This window comes from Falco punctatus, assembly GCF_963210335.1.
Source record: "Falco punctatus genome assembly, chromosome: 1".
Taxonomy (NCBI): domain Eukaryota; kingdom Metazoa; phylum Chordata; class Aves; order Falconiformes; family Falconidae; genus Falco; species Falco punctatus.
This window is the reverse complement of record NC_137580.1, coordinates 52,702,983-52,723,535: the sequence shown is the minus strand read 5'-3', so window position 1 is coordinate 52,723,535 and position 20,553 is coordinate 52,702,983. Positions and strand designations below refer to the sequence as shown.

Below are 20,553 nucleotides of genomic sequence, written 5' to 3'. Positions count from 1 at the left end.
ACAATATTGTTATTTTTTTGGTAAACAAACTTGTGAAATGTTCTGGTTTTGTCTTAAAAAATCAAAAGTATTTGAACATGTCTATTGGTGCTAAAGAAATTACACTGAAATAATCTAGTAAACTTAAAAACAGGAAACATCTAAAATACTAAATATGCAAAAACAGAAAATAAAAGACATTTTACCATCCTATTTTTTTCCTTCAGTAGTTGGATTTGTTTCTTGAAAACCTCTGACAAGATTCTATTTAGAGATACTGCTTTTAAAACATAATTGAGTGCTTTTCATTCCTTACATGTTCTATTACATATTTATTTTACTAATTAATTTAGCCATACAAAAGTATGCCTATTCAAGGTTGGAGGCAGACAAACAAAGTAACTCCCTGCACACATCTACTTCCCGTAATCCTTTTGAAATTGCCGGTGATACTTAAATAAACATAACATCTTTGTTTTGCATCCTTCAACAGGAGTCATGATTAGAAAAGAGTTCCATAATTGATTGCTGTGGCTCCTGTTATAGTACCAGTGCAGGCCAAGGCAGAAGGCAAAGAATTTAAGAAAATATATAACATCAGAATTTTTGCATCACATTAGTGCACTAAGCTGGGGTTTGGTGCAAGAAGCAAGCGTGACCTGACGTTCCCACAGACCTGCACTCGAGTGAATGGACCATGAGCTGCGGGCAAGAGTCATAGAATCCTGCAAACATCTCTTTAGTCCATTTTCAGTGGGAATATTGGCCAGTGTCCTCTCAAAGACTGGAGAGGTGATTTAAGCCTTTCTCATCCCATGGTTATTTAAAGAGACCACTCTCAGATGCTGAGGTCTAGCTCATGCCAACCTCCCAGTCCTCACACAGCAGCTGCAGAAACAGTTTCTAGTAGAAGGATGGAAAAAACCTGGCTGGTGTACACATACAGTGAGAACCCACTCCTGCAATGCTTGTGCAAACAGCTCCACCAACGTGGGTGGGAATTTAAACATCAAACTCTAAATCTATATAATCATGTGCCATTGGAGAACAGCAGTTCTCAAAACAAGCTGATGAACAAGCAACTGTTCTTTCCGAGCAAAGCTACAGAAGTGTAAGTACAGAAAAGAAGTAAAAGTTTGAAACAGGAAACATAAGAAAGAAATCAGGAAGTTTTAAACTGACCCTCAGCTGCGGAGAGGCTCCGGGCTGCCCGCCAGCCCCAGCCAGGGGGGTGCTGGTGGATGTGATGGAGCAAGTTACTTCTTGAGCCGGCACCAAACCCTGTGTGCAAACAGCGCTAACCCACCTGCTGCAGGAATGCCCCACCGCCTGCAGCCCTCGGGGGCTGCGTGCAGCGCCCCAAGCAGAAGTGGGGCTGAACTGATCAAAACCAACCGAGAAATTGGTTCCCCCACCAGCCCCTGGGTTGTTTTTCTTGCGTTTTGGGTGGTTTTCTTTTTTGGGGGGTTGGTTTGTTTTTTGTTTTTTTTTTTTTTTTTGGGGGGGGTGAGTTGCTCAGGCCTGTTTTTTACACCTGGTAAATTTCAAGAGGGTTTGGCTGTTGAAATAATGGATGAAGATGCGGTATGTTAATGCTGTTTTTAATGCATTTTATCTTGAAAAAACCCCCCACAGATCTGTTCCTGGCAAACAGAGACGTATTTCAATAAAATAAACCTATGATTTAAAATAAATACCCAGAAAGCCTGTTTCCTACTGCTCTTAGGAAGCAGCATTTCTGTCACTCTGGACATCCGTTCTGCTTTAAATTCGTCTGGCTGAACAAAAAGCATTTCGGGAGTTGGGGGGGTGTTGAATTTAAAAAAATCAAAGCCACCTTGTAAAGTGCAGAACACATAAACAAGAAGTGAACACAGCGACCAGTGCTGTCGGTCTGTCATTCCTGCGACCTCGCACGGGCTATGTCGGTAGGTACAGGCAGGAGGCCCCCGGCGGGGCGGGCGAGCGGCCGCTCTCGGCAGGTAGCCATTTCTTCCTCTGGGGCTGTAACGTGATTCGTGTCAATTACTGCTTTTGCGTGCGCGCACCGCTGCGTGCCCACCCTGCGCCGCCGCCCGCCGCCGGGACAGGTCCCCCGCCGGCCGCGGGGCGCAGCGGCAGCCCCGGCACTGCCCCCCCAAGCAGGGCGCCAGGCGCCGCGGGGGGGGGGCGTGGCGGGGCAGGGGCGGGGCCTGGCCGTGACGTGAGCGGGGTGGGGCGGGGCTGCACAAACAGGCGGGCGCCGGGCGCCGGCAGCGCCGCTTCCAGGCGAGCGAGGCGGGCGGCAGCGGGCGCTCCCCGGCTCCCCCGCTCCCCCGCACGCCGCCCGGCGCGCTTCCCCTGGCTCCGCCGCCCATGGAGCAGCGGGACGGGCGCTGCCCCACGGCTCTGCGCCCCGGCGGTGAGTGACACGCGGCTCGGAGCCCTCCTCGGAGGGCGGCGGGCGCTGGCCGCCAGGGAAGTTTGGGGTGGGAGGTGGTGCCGGCGGCGGGGCGGTCGCGGGGGGGTCCGCGCCCCCCGGGCGCGCACAGGCGCTGGCAGCCGGCGCTGCCACCCGCTCCGCCGCCCGGCACCTGCTGCCGGCTGGTGGGAGCCCCGCGCCCGCGGGAGGCGAGCGCCGCTGCGGGGCTGAGCAGCGGGGCTGGACCCGCCGTGCGAAACCCACCGGCCCCAACCCCGAGGGGGCTGCGCAGCAGCCGCCCCCCGCCCGCCGTTCTCACCGAGTCGGGCTCGGGGAGGCGTCGCTGGTGGCGGGGAGCGAAAAGAAAGCGGGTCGGGGGGGGAAGGTGGTCGGCAGCACCCGGGTTGTAGATGTGACCAGATCTGCCCCTGGGCACTTTATTTCTTTGCCTCCTTGTTTGCCCTGTGGCTAAATGGCAAGGGCATGTCGCGGCAGAGTGGCAGGGGTGTGGAAGCGGGGTGGCGGAGCGCAGGGCTCCAGCTGACAGCAGGACAACTTGCAAAAGCTCCTCGGAGCATCTCTGATCCGTTCCCACGCAGGGTGCTGGATCCGGCTGGATGCAGTGTGCTGAACTGGAGCCTGGCAAGCTGCGCGCAGGGCTGGAGGGCGAAGTGGTGTTCAGGGGTGGCGGAGGAGCACGGAGGCTTAACTCAGCTCACTCTGTTCTGAAGCACTGGCTCCCTGCAACAGCCCGGGGAAGGCTTGATTCCTGCAGTTCTCGGGGTGCTTTCTGGGGATCAGGGCGTAAGGGGCTCACATCTTTTGAGGGCAAAAGGATGCTGGGAGGGAGGGATGGTAGCCCCCAGCTGGAAGGGTTCTGGTTTGGTCTTGTCTTCCAGCCGAGATCAGGAAAGGGCACCCAGCTAAGTACAGGCAATTCAATCACCTCAGTTGACTGCGAATTAAAGTGTATGACTCCCCTTCCTCTCTGTTAGTGCGGTAGGTTGAGGGCTTTCCCTGTGCCAAGACTGTTAGTCTCTGGATACTGGGGAGGGGAAGAAAATAAATCTGAGAAGTTCTGTGAATACTAAGCTTGAATGGCATGGGGCTGGAGTGTCTGTGGGGATCATACCTCTGGCATGAGGGACCCATTCATTGCCCACTCTCACTGAGAGTCTCGGCAGTATGTATGCCAAGTGGAGCATCAGTGGAATAGGTTCAGTTTAGTATATGCTCATATATTGTCTGGCTATCAAACTTAATCTGTAAATATATATAAATATAGTAATTGTTACAATTTACATCTGCTAGCGTTTCTTACGCTCTTGAACAAGTGCATTTCCCACATTGCTCAGAAATGAGCACCTATCAGTAAGAGCGCAGTTACTGACATCAGCTTTAGCTATCTCTTGCACATCCACCCTTTCAGTACCCACCCTGGATTTTTTCCTTTTTGGAAAATGCAGACGCTTTTGATATTACATCGTTATCAAATGCCTCCGGTAGGTCAGCAGCAAGATTACACATCTGAAGCAAAGCCAGCTGCTGCAGTGGAGAGGCACTAATTTTGACAGAGCAAATTCTGACTCCAGCATTGCCAAGTTCTTGACTGTGTCCCCTCCTTGTCAGAATACTACCTTGGTTGTTCTGAATTAACCATATGCTTCCATAGACATTACAGAAGAACAGAGGAGGTGGAAAACAGTTTTGCAATACCTAATACATGCAGGTACAGATACATATAACTCTTCTACTCTTCATTAGAGGAAACTAGAAATGGTTTAATTAGTCTGATTAGCATGGGATCTCACCCTTCCCTCTTCTAGAAATGCTACCCAGAGCTAAGAAGCTATCAGAGCCCAAAAGTATGTCAAAGCTGATGGATTTCTGTGAAAAGTTTTGATAGTTAGAAGAAGAAAACTGAAAATATGCCTGGGCAGTCCAAAATGGAAGATCCTGATGGGTCACCTTACTTCTCACTCCAGAGTATGAGGGTTCCCTCCAGGTCACCATGTAGTGCTTTGCTTAGTAAATGATTGGTTTAGCCAAGCCTAATACAGCGATGACCTTACCAGTATGCACTCTGCTCCATTATTATTCTGAAGGCAGGACTGGAAGACACAGAAATCAGCTTGTAATATGAACTAAAAGATTATGTGAAAGTTTGTGTGTGTGTGTTTATTGTTGTTTTAAATGTCTTGCTGGTATTTGAAATGGGGCCCACAGCTACAGAGAGTGAAAGAAATTGCTTGGCAGAGAAAATGAGAATGGGATTGCTTAATCTGCTGTGTTCCCTTTTTCAATACATCTAGTTAAGGTGAGCCTGTGTACAGAAAGGGAGCAAGACAGGACTGAGCCATTCTTTCATGTGGATTGTTTTCTTGGGGACAGCTTTGATGAACTAGGAAACAACTCTATTAACTGTGCAGTAGATTTCTGCTTCCTAATTGGAATGTGACCCATTTTGCTTGGAAGTGGGGTGGAGAGTAACTTCTGGATCTTGAGTTGAACATTTGGGTTTATGGGGGGATAGAGGAGATAGTGGTATGTGTATGCTTTCTCTTTATGAAAAAAATTAGTCATGGCAGGTACTAAAAAAATTGCTAGAAGGTGGTAGGGGGATTCCATATTAGCATTCGGTATAAAACCTTTTGTGCATCCTGAGCTTTTCAAGTTTATTTTTATTCTGCTGTAATGTCCCATTTTATTTTTACCTGCATGAGGCTCTCTGATAGCTACAGTATCCTCTCTTCTAAAAATTTTTATGATCTCTTGGCATGAAAGACTGCAGTGGTCCCTTCTGACCTTAAGGGAAAAAAATGCATGTTATATATAACTACAGTCTATTATAAATTTGCTACTTCATTGCTCACACTGGAGCTGAACTTTCTTTAGAAGTCATGAACTGGTGACCTAGCTAATTTGTGTAAACTGTATTTATCACAGCAGGTGCAGAAATATAGCAGACTTCAGCCAAAAATACTTCCTACCAAGTCAGCCTTTCTCAGTGTGTGAAGTTCCCCAAATGAAAACTGAGAGACTTTTACAATTGTATTTCTGGAGTCTTACAGCTGATAGACAATCTATCATCTTAACAGCACTGAAATTATGTTTAAATTTCTTAACATGCTGACTGTAAAAGTTAGTCATGGCTTAATTTCTATTGGTTATGCAGATTTTTTTTTAATATATTTTGGGAAATGTACCTAGACAATATCACTTAGGCACTGTAATACAGGTTTGTATGGTTGCTTATCTTTTTACCTCCCTTCTTAATGCACAGATGGCTTTTTTTTATATCATGAGGTGATCAATAGTTTATGCCCCTAGAGATCTATGGCTTCAGTAGTATATTGTTCTAGTTAATACACTTGTCTCTGTAGCACTCACTGAAATAGGCAATTACTTGTAGTTAATTACTGGAAACTAGAATTTGAGCATTTCATTGGCACTTGTTTAAAATTTTTATTAAAATGTGATTAAAAACAGTGTGTGAGGAAGTGTGGGAATCATTTCTTCATGAAGAGAGCATTATGAGACAGTTTAATAGTTAAAAACAGCAAAATGCAGAATATACTTCCAAAGGAAAAAAATGTTTAATAAACTAGATCAGACTTAAAAATAAATGTTGCTCCCTTTCCTTTCCTGCTCTTGACTGAGCTTTAAGTGATAGCTGTACTAGAGTTTTATGCGAACTGGATACAAACTGTCACTCAAAAAAAGCTCTAATAAACAATTCCTATTATGTAGGAATATATCCTATGGCAGACACCATCTATACTTAGAGGACAGGAATATAAGGTGTTCATATCAAGTTATTGAAGAATTTAAAGTACACTACAATTGATCTAGTTCAGGTTTTTAAACACAGCATTGAATACAAATGTCCAGATCACTGACTTTCATCAGTTTAGAAAGTTGTTTTTAGAGTTGGTTAGCTCAGTTATGGATTTTTATTTTTTTTCCTCAATATAAGAAGCCAGTTTAGCAGATGTGTGGGTTGTACTGCACAGCTAGTTTTAACCAGCAATGTTAATCTTATATTTTTCAGTATTTAGTGTCCAAATATTTGCAAAGGAAAACAGAGTCTGCAAATTGTGTTGAGGTTCTATCGCATCTGCAAAACTAAATATAATTTTATAAGAACAGAATGGCTCCTTCAGATTTTCAGCTCTAATCTCCCTCTAGAGACAAACTTCAGCAACTGATCTATGGTTCTCATTCAGGTCAGACTGCTTTTTCAGATGCCTGGGCAAAGATCTTTCCAGTGAAGGGTTTCAGTTCTACAAGGAGAGAAAGTGAAGGCATCTGAGATGTAACCTGTTCATCCTCAGTCCCTAGAGAACCATAAAAACACAACTTTGCTTTAATGAAGATGAAGTCACCTGCGTGTTCATGGGAAGGTTTTAGTCTTCCCTCTCCTAGTCACTGTCCTAGTAGTAACTGTGTCTCATTAGCTCTGCTAAACCTCTCAGTATGTTGCTGTGGGCTTTTTTGTGAAGCGTACACTTGTCAGATTTGCCAGCAGACTCAACCTGACGCCTACTGACTGCCATACAGACACTCTTTATGTTCCCTCCTGCCTGCTTCAGCAGCTAACTCGAAGGCTTTTATGAAAGTTTAGAGTGAAACCCAGCCCCATCCCACCCCCAGCAAAAATGAAATTTTCAGTCCAGGCAAAAACTGCCTTATTTTGTTAATGCTAACTGAACTGAAAATTATATATAATCTAGGTAGTTTAGGCCATGCCATTGATTGAGGATTAACATACCAAAGCATTAAATTATCTTGGTAATGTGGTAAGAGATAGAAATCATAAAATAGTGACACATCTCAAAAGGCATTGTCATGTGTTTAAAAGCCAATGAAGTCTGGCAGCTGTGGCCCTCCTACTGCATTTACTGAGAAAAGCTTCCATTTATTTTCAAGTTACTATTACTTTTGAAGATTTTTTTAATCATGAAAGCTGATTTGATTGACAATGTCCACATTTAATCTTGTTGAATAAACACTATGGCACATTTTGCAAATTAATTGGAGAAGGCTGAAGAAAAGATTAAGCAAAAGCAATCAGACTTTGAAAAGTCTTGGTATAATCTTCAAGGCACCATTTAACATAAACTGTGTTTCTTGTACTAACTTGCTTGTTTACTTGTAGCAAATACAATAGTAATGACTGTCAGTTAAATTTTTGTACTAATCTGGAATACAGAGTCATTGAGGGAAGTCATGTATGCTCTGCGTGACTTCTGGAGGCAGTGAAGAAAATTCTTTAAAGCAGAAAAGTAATTTGGCAGAGTGGTTGCTATAAACTCTTCAGTGTATGCTTATTATTGTTGAAACAGTTTTTTAGACCCACAGATTATAAAGCTATGGAATACATGTTTGCATCATTTTACATAAACTGCTGTAATTCTAGCCACCAAACTGCAGATCTACATAAAGCATTAAAGAGGACATAAGAGAAGATGACAACCAATTTATATGCAGTTTTATTTCTGGACACCACTTTGCCCACACAACTTGTTTTGAGATGAATTTAGGAGCCATATCCATTGTGTTGCATTAGTCTCACAAAACACAATTGATCCAGGTATCAAACCTACACAGATTGAGAGAAACAAAAGAGAGTGGAAAGAAAAGGCAGACAAAGTTGGGATTTTTTTGCTTGCAAGCAAAACAATAGCATGTATGTACTTTGAAAGGCATAATTACTGGTATGGTTTGTTAGGTGTGCTTAAAGGCAGTAAATGCTACAGATACTGTAGCAGTGTTCTGCATTGTAGGAACACCTGTTGTGTACCTTGAACAAAGAGTTGTGGAGGAACAATTAAATTCTGCATGTCTGAAACAGAAGATACTCCCATGTTATTCTGAGGTCTGATGTTGCAACAGAAAACAGTTGGGTTTTTTTGGAAAAAGCTATACTCCCCCACTACCAAAGTATTTGAGTTAAAAATGGAAAGACATAGAGGCAGAGCTCCACTGAGGCTCAAAAAAATATCTGAGGTGAGGCCCTTGGTATCATACCTGTAATATCCTACAAATCTGATTTCAAAGATTAATGGCAGCCGAAACAAGAGTAGAGCTCAGTTAAGAGACATTTTGCTGTGTCTTTTATTTCCCCAAAACATTCCCATGCTATACTCGGCCGCGGGAAGAGGTAAATAGAAAAAGCTGGCAACTGAGTAGCATGGAAACTGTGAATTAAAAATGAACAGTCCCAATGAACAGGTATATCTAGTTCATTTCAAAAAATAAAAAAAATTAAAGAAATCCAATAAATCTGTTGTCACTAATAGCTGAGACCAGCAGCTAAAAGTTAATCTTTTCAGAGACAGGCAGCCTATTGCAGAAGTTGGCTATTGGCATATTTCAGCCTGACTACTCAGAAATAAGGGTTCCTACCATTAGGCTTTAACTGAATTCCTTTCAACAACAGTTCAACCTGTTCCTCACTGGAATCCTATTACGCTTTTCCAGTAAGGTGTTAAGGCAACAACTCAGGCTTACTATTTATGGAGCTAGTGACTCTTAAAATATACTCTGAAGTAAGTGGCTATTCCTTTAATCTGTGACCTTAAAATTCAGCAAGAGTTGATGTTTTGTTGCTCTCATGTACTGAGCTGCCCATCAATCACTGATGCAATCTGACTGGTGCTGTACCATTTGCTCACGTTGCTGCTGAATATAATGGCAGCATAGCTCAGTGGGGACATCCACCATGAATATATATACCAAACTCTGTCACCCAGCGTCACCCTACCAACATCCTCAGTGTAGGGCAAATTAAGATTATTTCTTGTTATACCTGAAGTAGGTCAAACAGAGAAAGATTAACAGGAATGGTGAGGACAGGGAAAGAGCAGATTAAGAGCTCCATTTGGCTGTTGTAATTATAGCAATATAAAATTTCAGCGGCCAAAAATGGAAGAACAACAAATTCCTCTGCAAAGCTGCCTCACATCAGACATCACAGAACAGCCTGCAGCATGACCTTCTGCCCAAGGCAAGGCGTGCTCATGAGCTCAAAGCCTGTGGGCATGCAGGGAAGCACACCCTCTTTAGACTTCGCACCTGTCGTGACACTTTGCTTCCCTCTCCTCCCAGCCTTGATTTCTGTTTCCGAACAATATCACTGCTTTGTAGCCCTTTAAAAGTGGTTAGATATAGGGAAAGCATAAAAGTACTAATCAGTAGCAAACATCAGGAAGCAGACCAGATCCATTCAGGATGGAGTCATGACCTCTGTAAATGCAGAGCTACCAAACAAAACTTTCTAGATCACTTAGAAACACATCATTAGTCCTTGTCACACTGGGGCTTAGCTTATTGTGGAAAAGTTCTTAGTTTCTTTTCAGATTCTCTGGAGAATTTCCAAAACCTAGCCCTTCCATTTCCTCACGTTGTTCATATGTAATTTCATATTTCAGCCCTTGTTAGCTGGTACAGTATGCACTGTTCCAAGCTTAAAATTCATAATTACAATAGCCTGCTGAGACAAAGCAGTTGGGTGCTCTGCCATTGCAGCTTCCACTTCTAAAGTGAGTTAGATGATACCAAAATCATGCTTACACAGCCATCCACTGAGTTTATAAAGTCTTCGGAAAACATTTTAGTTTAGGGAATTTGTATACGCAGCCTGCTTATAACGTGACGATCTAACAGCTATGCTATGTGTGAGGCCATTAAGAGTTCACTTCAAGCATTGCATTAGAAACACCATGACCTTTAAACAGAGTTCAGTGCTGATGGTTAGTAGTCCTTTGATAAAGTGTAAAGTTAGTTGTTTACGTCACAGCAGCTTGGTGGCTAACTCTTGAAATGACCTTCAGAAGCATTCATTGTGTAGTTTCTTTCCTGAGCATCATGACTGGAACCACAGCTCTTCTAGCATTTTGTTAATGCAGTCATACTACGTAGTCTATGGTTTCATTATCTTATGTTTTGCAGGGCCAGAGTGCATGCTACCTGATATATCCTTAGAAACCCCACTCACAAAGCAAATACTAACTTTTCTTTGGTCTACTACTCATGCAGAGCTCTTCCTAACTGCTTCCTAGGAGAGTGTTACCTTCCCACAGTTGGGCAGCTCTATCTATATTGCATGAGCCTTTCTCCCCAGGAGGTTTTACTTCTAAGGTTGCTGTCACATCATCCTTTAGGAGGCTGTAATTCCTAGGCTTCCTACAAGACCCTCAGCTTTTAGAAATGCTCTTTTGGGCCAGTCCATACCTTTTCCTTTTTATGTTTTGTTTCAAAGATAAACCTATTCTTGCAGATAAAAAAAGCACTTAATTCTCTTGCGATTGTGCTTCAACTCCAGTGAAATCAGATTTAAAAAAATAATACAAAAAGTAATGCTCAAGAGGTATCGGGTGCAAAAGTTTCATCGTGTCTCCTGATGACTGGAAATTATTTTTTCATGGCATTATTGTATGTGCCTGTTTTTTAAAAACTGTAATTATACCAAATGATCTAGGAGCATAGAGTTGGGAAAGCTAAAGTTTGTTCAGTTGTGATGAGTGAAAGATACTTGTATTGTGGCTTTAGTAGTGATATGTCTGAGTATAAAATAATGTGCTGCTTTTTCTTTTCCCTCTTTCAGCAAAGTTTCTGTCTGAGAAATACGTGTTCACTCAGCAAAACAAAAACAACTTTTAAAGGTTGTTCTCGGTGGAAATCACTCTATGCCCCATTACCTGCTTGAGTGAAACCAGACTAAGAACTTCTGTCATGGCAGCTTTTCTGCTGGGAGCTGTGTTGCTTATTGTTCAACCTCAGATAGTGCCTTCCAGACCAGCTATAAATTCAAAGGCTGAGACTTCTTCTCAGTCTGTTCAGAGAGAGCTTTTAAAGAAAATGTCTCAAAAAAATGACTTCAAAGAAAGCATTCATTCTAATGGATCATGCCGGCAGCTGCCACAGACTATCATTATTGGAGTAAGAAAAGGTGGAACAAGGGCTTTGTTAGAGATGTTGAGTCTCCATCCAGATATTGCAGCAGCAGAAAGTGAAGTTCACTTCTTTGACTGGGAAGATCATTACAGAAATGGATTGCAGTGGTATATTAATCAAATGCCATTCTCTTATCCCCATCAGATCACCGTGGAAAAAACTCCAGCATATTTCACATCACCTAAAGTGCCTGAAAGAGTTTATAACATGAATCAATCAATGAGACTACTCCTTATTTTAAGAGACCCAAGTGAGAGAGTACTGTCAGATTACACCCAAGTGTTCTATAATCACATGCAGAAGCACAAGCCGTATCCATCCATTGAACAATTCCTGATTAAAGATGGTGAACTCAATGTGGACTACAAGGCAATAAACAGAAGCTTATACTACATTCACATGCAAAACTGGCTGAAGTATTTTCCTCTCAATCATATCCATATTGTAGATGGGGATAAACTAATCAAAGATCCCTTCCCAGAAATAGAGAAGGTAGAAAGATTTTTGAAGTTATCACCACAGATAAACGCTTCAAACTTTTATTTCAATAAAACTAAAGGCTTCTACTGCTTAAGGGACAGTGGTAGAGAGCGTTGTTTACATGAGTCAAAAGGACGAGCCCACCCACAAGTAGATACCCGGTTACTTGAGAAACTGCATGAATATTTCCATGAACCCAACAAGAAATTTTTCGAGCTTGTGGGCAGGACATTTGACTGGCACTCATTTGTGGCAAGTTAGTGGTAGGCTTCAGAACCTATGTTCCAGTGTACATTTAGAAATTTTAAAAGGGGCATTTAAGCTATAATTTATTTGTAAAATCCATAAATATTTCTGTACAGTATTAGATTCACAATTGCCATATATACTAGTTATATTTTTCTACTTGTTAAATTTGAAAGCATTTTGTATTGTTTTTCATGGCTGTTGACATTGTGTATGATGTGTCTATATGAAGAAACTAAATTATTTCACTGCAAGATGGTCTCTTGAGAATGCATTGTCTTTTTAATAAATAGGAAATTCATTACAACAGAACCCTTCAGAATTATTTGAATACTTTGGCCTTTCTGGACTATTCTGGACTTTCTCCTTTAATTGCTAATGAATATGCTAGACTTTACATTTCCTTTTTTCTTGCTTTAAAATGCGGTTTAAGAATTTCTCTATCACTTGAAAATATTGTTGTACTTAGCAAATTGTTCCATTCTGCTTTATAAAATTATTTCCTCAAAAGTGGTTGTACTTCTACATGTTGGGACATGCACACCCAAAGGAAAGTGGAAGTCTCTGTAATATGACATATTAACTGCTGTACTTACCTTTGTATAACCTGTTACAACAAGTGCTCCTCCAATTCTTTGGCAGTACAGTGCAGGTTTCATAGTAGATTTTTAAGGTTTCTGTGGGGACCTGCTCATAAAATCTGGAGTTAGCTGCAGAAATATGATCAACCTGAAAACTTCCTACAGTCTCTGAATATATATATATACTTCATAAAGGAGGGTTGAGAGAAGACTTTAAGCAATATAGGGACATTTTCAAGGTTGCTTATGACTGTTCCTACGTTTTATAGCACATTTATGCTTTGCCATCACTGAAAATGAACACTTACACCAGAAAAATTAGTTGGTCTACATTGCAATAAGCAGCAACTTCATTCATATAAATATTACCACTTGTACTCCATTTAAGGCTGTTTCCTATGAGCTGTGCAGGTGCTTCATGCAACTGAAAATTGCCCATGGGCTGCTGTTCTTTTAATCTCCTTCCATGAGCCATGATGCCAAGTCTTGATTAGACTTGTGTGTTGTGGGATTAACCCCAATTCCAGGAACTTTTATGGTCTTTCGTCTGCTAAAAATGGAAGTTAGATGTTAGTACATTAGTAAAAATTACAGCTCTCCTTGTCTACAGTAGTTATGATGTCGTCTTAGCCATTGATTTCTGGAGTTAAAGTTAATCCTGTTTCCACACAAGGCTTACTACGGTACTTTCATTCTGAGCTCCTAATTTTCCTGTTGTGTTTAGCTGTTGAATGTGCAGTGGCGACACCCTGTAAATCTGAACTTGTAACTGATTGTTGCAATCCTTTATAAAATTTAAATGTAGAGTCATTAATTTTTTTCTGGTGAGATGGTGCAAACTTGGGCACTATGACAAGGTACCGTCTGGATGCAAATATCCCATATTATGCTGCTTGCATGAAAATTTGCAGATGATGCCCTTCTCTCTCCTGCTCCTTGTGCACCTGCCCAAGCTGTATTCAACCTCAGGGAGGTTGGTGGTGTTTTATAAAGTAGACCTTTGATGAAAGCCTACAATGAAATGGTATTGTACTCAATAAAATATTTTCTGAATTGCATCTTTCCTTTCTCTTTTGTTCATCAGTTTCTAGTTTGGAAGGCCATTATTTAGGATTCAACTCCAGTTTAGATTCCAGTTAAATGTTACTTAAGAATTTACCTGTAGCCTAGTGAATTGGTTGGAAAGCAGTTGTTTGCTACTCAGATGTGCCTGTATGGTCTGTTGCTGACCCAGAATATACGACAAGGAGGGAAAGTTTCTGGTGACAGTAATGTCAGATCTTACATGACGCAGATGCCAAAAATTGGATTACAGGATTGTAGTGCCAACATAAGTTTTAGAAAAGGTGAGTTCAGGGGGGGTTGTGTAATTTGGGGCAGTATTTTTCTTTACACTTACTATTTATTTTTTTGCTAATGTGACCTCTGCAGGAGCCATCTGTACCTAAGAGGTTTTGGTCCAGACAAAAGGCTTTTCACCTTAGTACAGTCCCATCTTCACTGGGACCTCCCTACAGTCCCAGACTACACCCACCACATTCACCAAATTTTTGCTGGGAAAGGAAAACTACTACCAGGGTATGTGACCAGGAGCCAGAGGAGACAGGGTTGGATCAGGTTCACCTGCAGCAGGTCATACAGGGCAGCATAAGGTGTAAGTGTTGAATTGTGAATGCCAGAGCAATATTGACACCTGATGTTGGTACTGAGAATACTTTTAGATGTATAATGCTACTTTATACCAGTATCTTGCTGTCACTAAGCAGGACACGTGCACGTTTCCCACTGCCCAATACGGCTTGTCTCTGTAGAAAGAGAAGTAGAGCATGAACCATTGGGTCACTGTTTTTGTGTTAATGCTAAGACCCCATAGTGTGTTCTCTGTAGTATCAGGAGGTGAAGTGACCACTTCAGGGGCACATCCTGAAGCAGAGGTTCACATGACTCATGCCTTAGACCCTACATTCAAAGGGGCCCACAGACACTATGTCAAACTGAATGTTTATGCCTTGTGCAGGGATGGCATGATTGTACAATACCTTATCCTGGAGGTTGCACAGCTAGCTATGTGGTGGCTATGATGATGATGGAAAATAAATCACACCCACACTAATAATAATGGTAAAATTTACCTGTCATAGATGTCCTAAATTCAAGAGTTACAATACTTAAAACTAGGTTTAGAGTATGAATGTTCAGTTTAACAGAGCAGCACTCACTTTCCACACATGCGTTACTGTATTTACGTATATTTCCTAGACTGTTTCAAAAGTAATGCTAAACAACAATAAAAGACAAAAGTGAAGAGAGAATGGAAGAAAGAGGCTGAAGCACATTCTTATTGGGACTGTAGAAACACCAATAGGGAGCACTGAAGTCATGCCATATCTATTAATTTTTAAAAATCTCTGAAAATCCCTTTCCAGTGTTATGCAATATAGGTATTTCTGTAAAACTCTACCATCTCAGGTTTAAAGTACAACCACTTAGGTGTTGCTCCAGAGGCCTGTTTCCTCGGGGCAGCTAGCCAAGTCTGTGATTACTCTTGCAAATATAAAATAAATACAACACTCAATGTGCAATTCAAAGCCTACCACTCCCCTTGAGTACAAAAAGAAATACCAATCAAGTCATTAATCAGGGTGGCACTGTAGGACTAAGTCTTGCCCTTTGCTTCACAACATGGATTACTGTGAGTCTTTGAAAGCCAGATATTGTACCTGCAGAGGACAAAGTTTGAGCTATAATCATCATTCCATGAGCACTGCTGAAAAAGTATGGAAAGGGAAAAAAGTCTCCTAGGAAAAAAATCACAGAAGTTCTTACTTCATCAAGACTATTGCTACGTACTGTTGGTGCTGTATGATCCTTTTACACATGCTTTGTTTTTCCTTGTGCCTTTTTCCTGATGTTGTAGGTGAAATAACATCTACTATGCTTGAATAAATCAACTTTGTTTTGGAACAGCTCAGAAAAAAAACCATCCTTTTTTTTAATCTTGCTTGAGCCTGTTTGTATTGGGAATATGGTAATGCTACACTCCATGGTGAGCGTGTGAGACTTACCACCACAGAGTAGTTTAGACAAAAACTTCATTACTTTGGGGCTCAAGGCTGATTCATGTTTCCTTGTTTCATGCATTTTCATACCTATTTTCTGCAGAAAGCCAGGATTCTCATTCCCTCTTGTCATACACTCAGATTTCCAATATCTAAAAATAAATGTTGGTGTAAGACGTATTTCCATGTATGTTTCTTCTGCTGTATCTAGCATGACTGACCATGTATTTAAGAAAGTTCACACATGCACCCCACAAGTAAGAGGCTGTACATCAAAACTACTTTGCACAGGAATATCCCTTCTTCTTTCTCTTTTTCAAAGTCTCTGACTTTAAAGTCCTTATTAAGCTCACATTGTGGATGAAATTTTGCAGGAGTAAATTAGTAAATGTTCTCTATTACAGTAATACAGTAATAAAAAGTACAATAAGGCAAAAATATTAAATTAACATTGTCAACAAAGTGTGTTGAACTTGCTACTAGGTGCATACCAGCTGAAATAGTTGCAAATATGTGTCCCTGCAGCTGTAATATTATTCTTTTCCCATTCTTAACCCTGGAAATTTTATTTATATGACTCTGCCTAAGTGCCCAGTTATGCTGGAAAGATTGTATGTTCAATGTTACTTCCTTCATTTTGCAGTTGCATTCAAAAGGCCAGTTACAGATGGCAACCATGCAAATATCTTATGAAAAACATTTATTAGTATTTTGCTTACCAAAAATAAATGAAATTGCATTTATGTGTCCTAGAATATTAGCAAAGGAAAGCAGTACTCTTTTCCTTGCAATACTAACTGATCCACAGTAAATTTTCTACTTAACTACCACACATCAGTTGATGCAGCTTTTAAGTTAATAGTGCAATAAACTCAACAGTGATGCTGCAGATTTTAAATGCCTTCTGGGATATATAAAATATGCAAGTCAGGGTGGGGAGCAGCTGGATGCATAGGAACAGCTGGTCTCATTGGTCTGAGAACACTTTTTTTGTTGTTGTTAATGATAAGGGACATGAAATTTTTGGCTTGAATATAACTTTGTGTTATCTATGAAAGCAGTGTCTTCAATTAACTTCTAAGTCAATAATCCTATCATAATGATATAATCTTTTTACTTGCTATTGACATTATGTTCTGCCAAAACAGTTTAAGAGCCAAACCCCAAGCAGCAGGTGCATGAGGAATCCTTTAGTATATTAAAAAAATTGTAATACAACATAGACACATAGTTTCGCTTATGAAGGCACATTCACTTGAACAAAGGACTGTTCTAAAGTGAATGGAAAAATTCTTCTTAATTTGGATGAGGGTTACAAAAACAGGAACATGTATGCATTCACAGTAAAACAGCAGAACAACTAACATGCCCTCTGCTCCTTGGTTTTCAATCAGTCACCACTATTTCAACAATAATGATCAGGGCATTTTACAGCACTGAACACAGTTCAGTCCAGATAACACACAGTTAGAAAAGGAGGAGTTCTTGAAGTATTTCTTACACCAGACAGACTTCTCATGGTATCTCCTATTACTGAAAATTGTGACATTCCTTTTTCCTCTCCAATATGCTGCTGTATCGCATCTGTCCTATGATTAACTATTATATTATCACTCTGTAAGAAAATAGCTCCATGATCTGATGGTATTTTTATAGAATACTGTTCAAATGAATGGGAAATCACAGCGTTATAGGGTCTCAAGCATACTTTGTTTATGTTTGTTCTGATATATTTTAAACTTTAATTAAATAAAATTCAGCTTATTTGGGCTGTGTAATTGTATTACAGGAGGAGCTATTGTCACACCGTCACATGCAACTAGTTACCTAATGCTTTTGGTAAAAATAAATGTATAATCAAAGGAACATATTTTTCCCGTTGCTAGAGTAGCAGTTATGTTATTGGCAATATTAAGAGACTTTTACCTATACTATGAGCGGTAGCAGTATTTCTTGTGAAGTAATGGAAACAGTCTGAGAACCATTCCCTTGATCCACACAGGAATGGCATGTTTTTTCCCCTTGTGACTTTGTGTAAAGTACAAAGAGCAGGAATGCAAGTTGTGTTGTACAGTCAGTTAACAAAGGTAACATAAGTGTGCATGTGCTGGAAGAAAAGGCATTGGAACCATACCATGTCTTTTTTATTTTACTGACTTGTTTTCTTGCCTGAGCATGTGGGTTCCTGTGCAAGGGGAATAATAGAGGGAACAAGAGGACACACCCTCCAGAAACAAAGCATCTAATCCATTTTGACGGTGACACTGGCTGGGACCAGGGCTAAAGAGCCAATTAAACAGACAAGGACATTGGAAGCAGATAGTAAGGGAACACTGGATACAGGGGAGCATCTTACCATAGCTGCATTCCCTATGTTCACATCCTTACATATGATGAACAAGCAGGAAAAGCAGCTTCTTTCCCAGTTCTTGTCTGTGCTAGTTGAACAGAGAAAAGGCATCCAAATCCATCTGAGTATCAGTTGACTCCCATGCCTCAACACCTTTTTTAAAAGTCAGCGCAGTATAATGCAATTAGAGTTATTATTCACCTAAGTGTCTAATCTTCCCCTTTTTTGTTTTTAAATTCGTACTAAGTTTTCCATCTGCTACAAATAAAAGGGTTTGATGAATAAATGATTTACAGCCTGCAGGAGGAGAAGAGTTCATATTAAACATTTTGCAGACAGGAGACTTGCAAAAGAGGATATTTTCTCATAGAAAAAAAAGAGCATCTGTGGACCAGTTGGTTTCTTGCTGACTAAGCCAGCTGGATATGATACTACTTTTGGCAGCTTCCTTATTCTTGTGTGGGCTTCAGTTATATGAATTCCATAAGATATTTATTACTGAATATAGCTATATATTCAATATCATGCACATGATGTTTTATGACATTGGCATTAGTTTTCCGAGTTAATTATTTAACATCAAATGATGTTAAAATCCTAGTGCCGTTTTTTCATACTTAATGAACTTGAGTCAGCTAAAGCTCAGACATTCATAAACTGAAAAGAAAATAATGTAAAAGTTTAACCGCCTCAATGCTCCTTTTAGTGACTCATACAAGAACTTCTCTTTTGTACCCTTATGGAAGAAAGCTAAATTTCAAGCACAGTAAATAAAGGAAAGGATTTACTATCCCTTACAAATGGGGCAATGCATGAAAAATGGATTTTAGCAAGTAAATTAACTGCTCATGAAGTTGAACAGGGATTGACAGCTCAGGAAAGTAAAAAGGAAAACTTTTCCTGTTCTCAGAGCAAGGATAAAATGGGTGTCACAGCCTCTGTGGGGGCCTGCAGAGTTCTGGTATGTTCCCTCCACCTTATCACAAGCATGAGAGTTTTGCAGCGTCTCACCTGTCACCAAAGGATGCTTTTTCTTCTCCTCTGCCCCAGGTTACCAGCCTTGAACTGGCCTGTTTAACTGCTAGTATACTGGAAATAGCAATGCAAACATAAAGGAGAAAGTGGCTTAGTAGAATCAGCTCTCTTCTCCACCTACATAACTGCTTGCCTTATATACTGTTATGCTGAACCAGCTGGGAGGACGATGAGCCCCGTGCAGACAGCAGGAATACATTACAGCACTATTGCTGCTAAACTCTTCATTACCTTATTCAGGAGACAGCTTTGGCATTATTCCTACTAACTGAAGGACCTCAGCTCTTTAAAATTGTGGCCATTTCTTTGACAGACAGGCCATCATCTCTTGTGTTTGATTGTCTAGTAACAACTATTTGCTGGGGAATGATGCCGCTAAATTTCTTTTTCCCCAAACCAGTGATCCAGAATCTGATTTCAGCAGATACAAGCCATGGTTGAACGCTCAGAGATACTGCTTAATCTGGCCAAAGCAGGCCAGAGGTGTGCCAGAACAAGAGTGGATTCAGCTGAAAAAGAACTGTTTTTTCAGCTGCATCAGGTCCCTGTTCAGGTCATCACACAGTTCTGCAAATACAAGCAACCCTGAGCACACCTGAGTGTGAGACAGCCTTTCATTCCAACAACGCCACCAAAAATTAGCCTGTTAAACTACAGAAATATTCAGGAGTTACAGCACCCTGAGATATTCCTGCCCTCTATTTGTACTGCCTTAGGACTGGTACAACTTTGTGGGCAAGTATCCTGTGAATTGGATCAGGGAATGGATCTATTTTTGTATACATTTGCTTTAAAGCACTGGTCATGCAGAGATAACTAGATAAGTTGCATGCTGTGGCTATTGTGGGAGTTGATACGAATTTTGGCACTGAAGGCTTTGTGCTGTGACACACAGCCCTGGTGTGTACATTGCAGCATAACCTATCTTCACCCACTGAATCTTCTAGTTCAGACCAACCTGTGAACTGAAAAATACTCTTGATAAAAACGTTTAAATGAAGTGAATGCCCAGAGCTCATTTTCACCTCTTGACATAGTAGTAGTATTCAAACACTCTACGTGAGGAGGTAAATGGGTGGTAAACGACTCCCAAACCTCTCTGTGAGGACACCACAACAGTGAAAGTGCAAATTCCCCAAAGCTCTCAAAATGTTCATCTCTCAATGGGTTATGTTTACTTTTCTATACAATCCTTAACTTCTTTGTGTCTGCCAGCAAAGGGTAGAGGGTCTAAGATATTTCCTGTTTTTGAAGGAGACACCCTTAGCACCACCTTTTCATTCATTTCACAAGGGATCTGTGCCACAGCTTTGTATTTATAGTTAAATATGTGACGGGTGCGGTTAACCAGAAAAAGAATGACAAAAAATGTCTTTCTTAATCTAAAAGAATATACAATTCTTGATCATGTTTAACCAAAATTCTAATACTTGGGAAAATATTTTTCTAATAAGCAGGACTGTA

General features: G+C 40.9%; 1 protein-coding gene across 1 annotated transcript; it reads left to right on the top strand.

Annotated features, from left to right (window-relative positions):
- The first annotated feature begins 1,523 nt into the window (after positions 1-1,523).
- HS3ST1 (heparan sulfate-glucosamine 3-sulfotransferase 1) lies at positions 1,524-13,703 on the top strand. Its single transcript, XM_080387660.1, has 2 exons — positions 1,524-2,380; positions 10,989-13,703. The coding sequence occupies exon 2, from the start codon at positions 11,117-11,119 to the stop codon at positions 12,077-12,079; it is 963 nt and encodes a 320-aa protein (XP_080243786.1). The 5' UTR covers positions 1,524-2,380; positions 10,989-11,116; the 3' UTR covers positions 12,080-13,703.
- Positions 13,704-20,553: the final 6,850 nt, after the last annotated feature.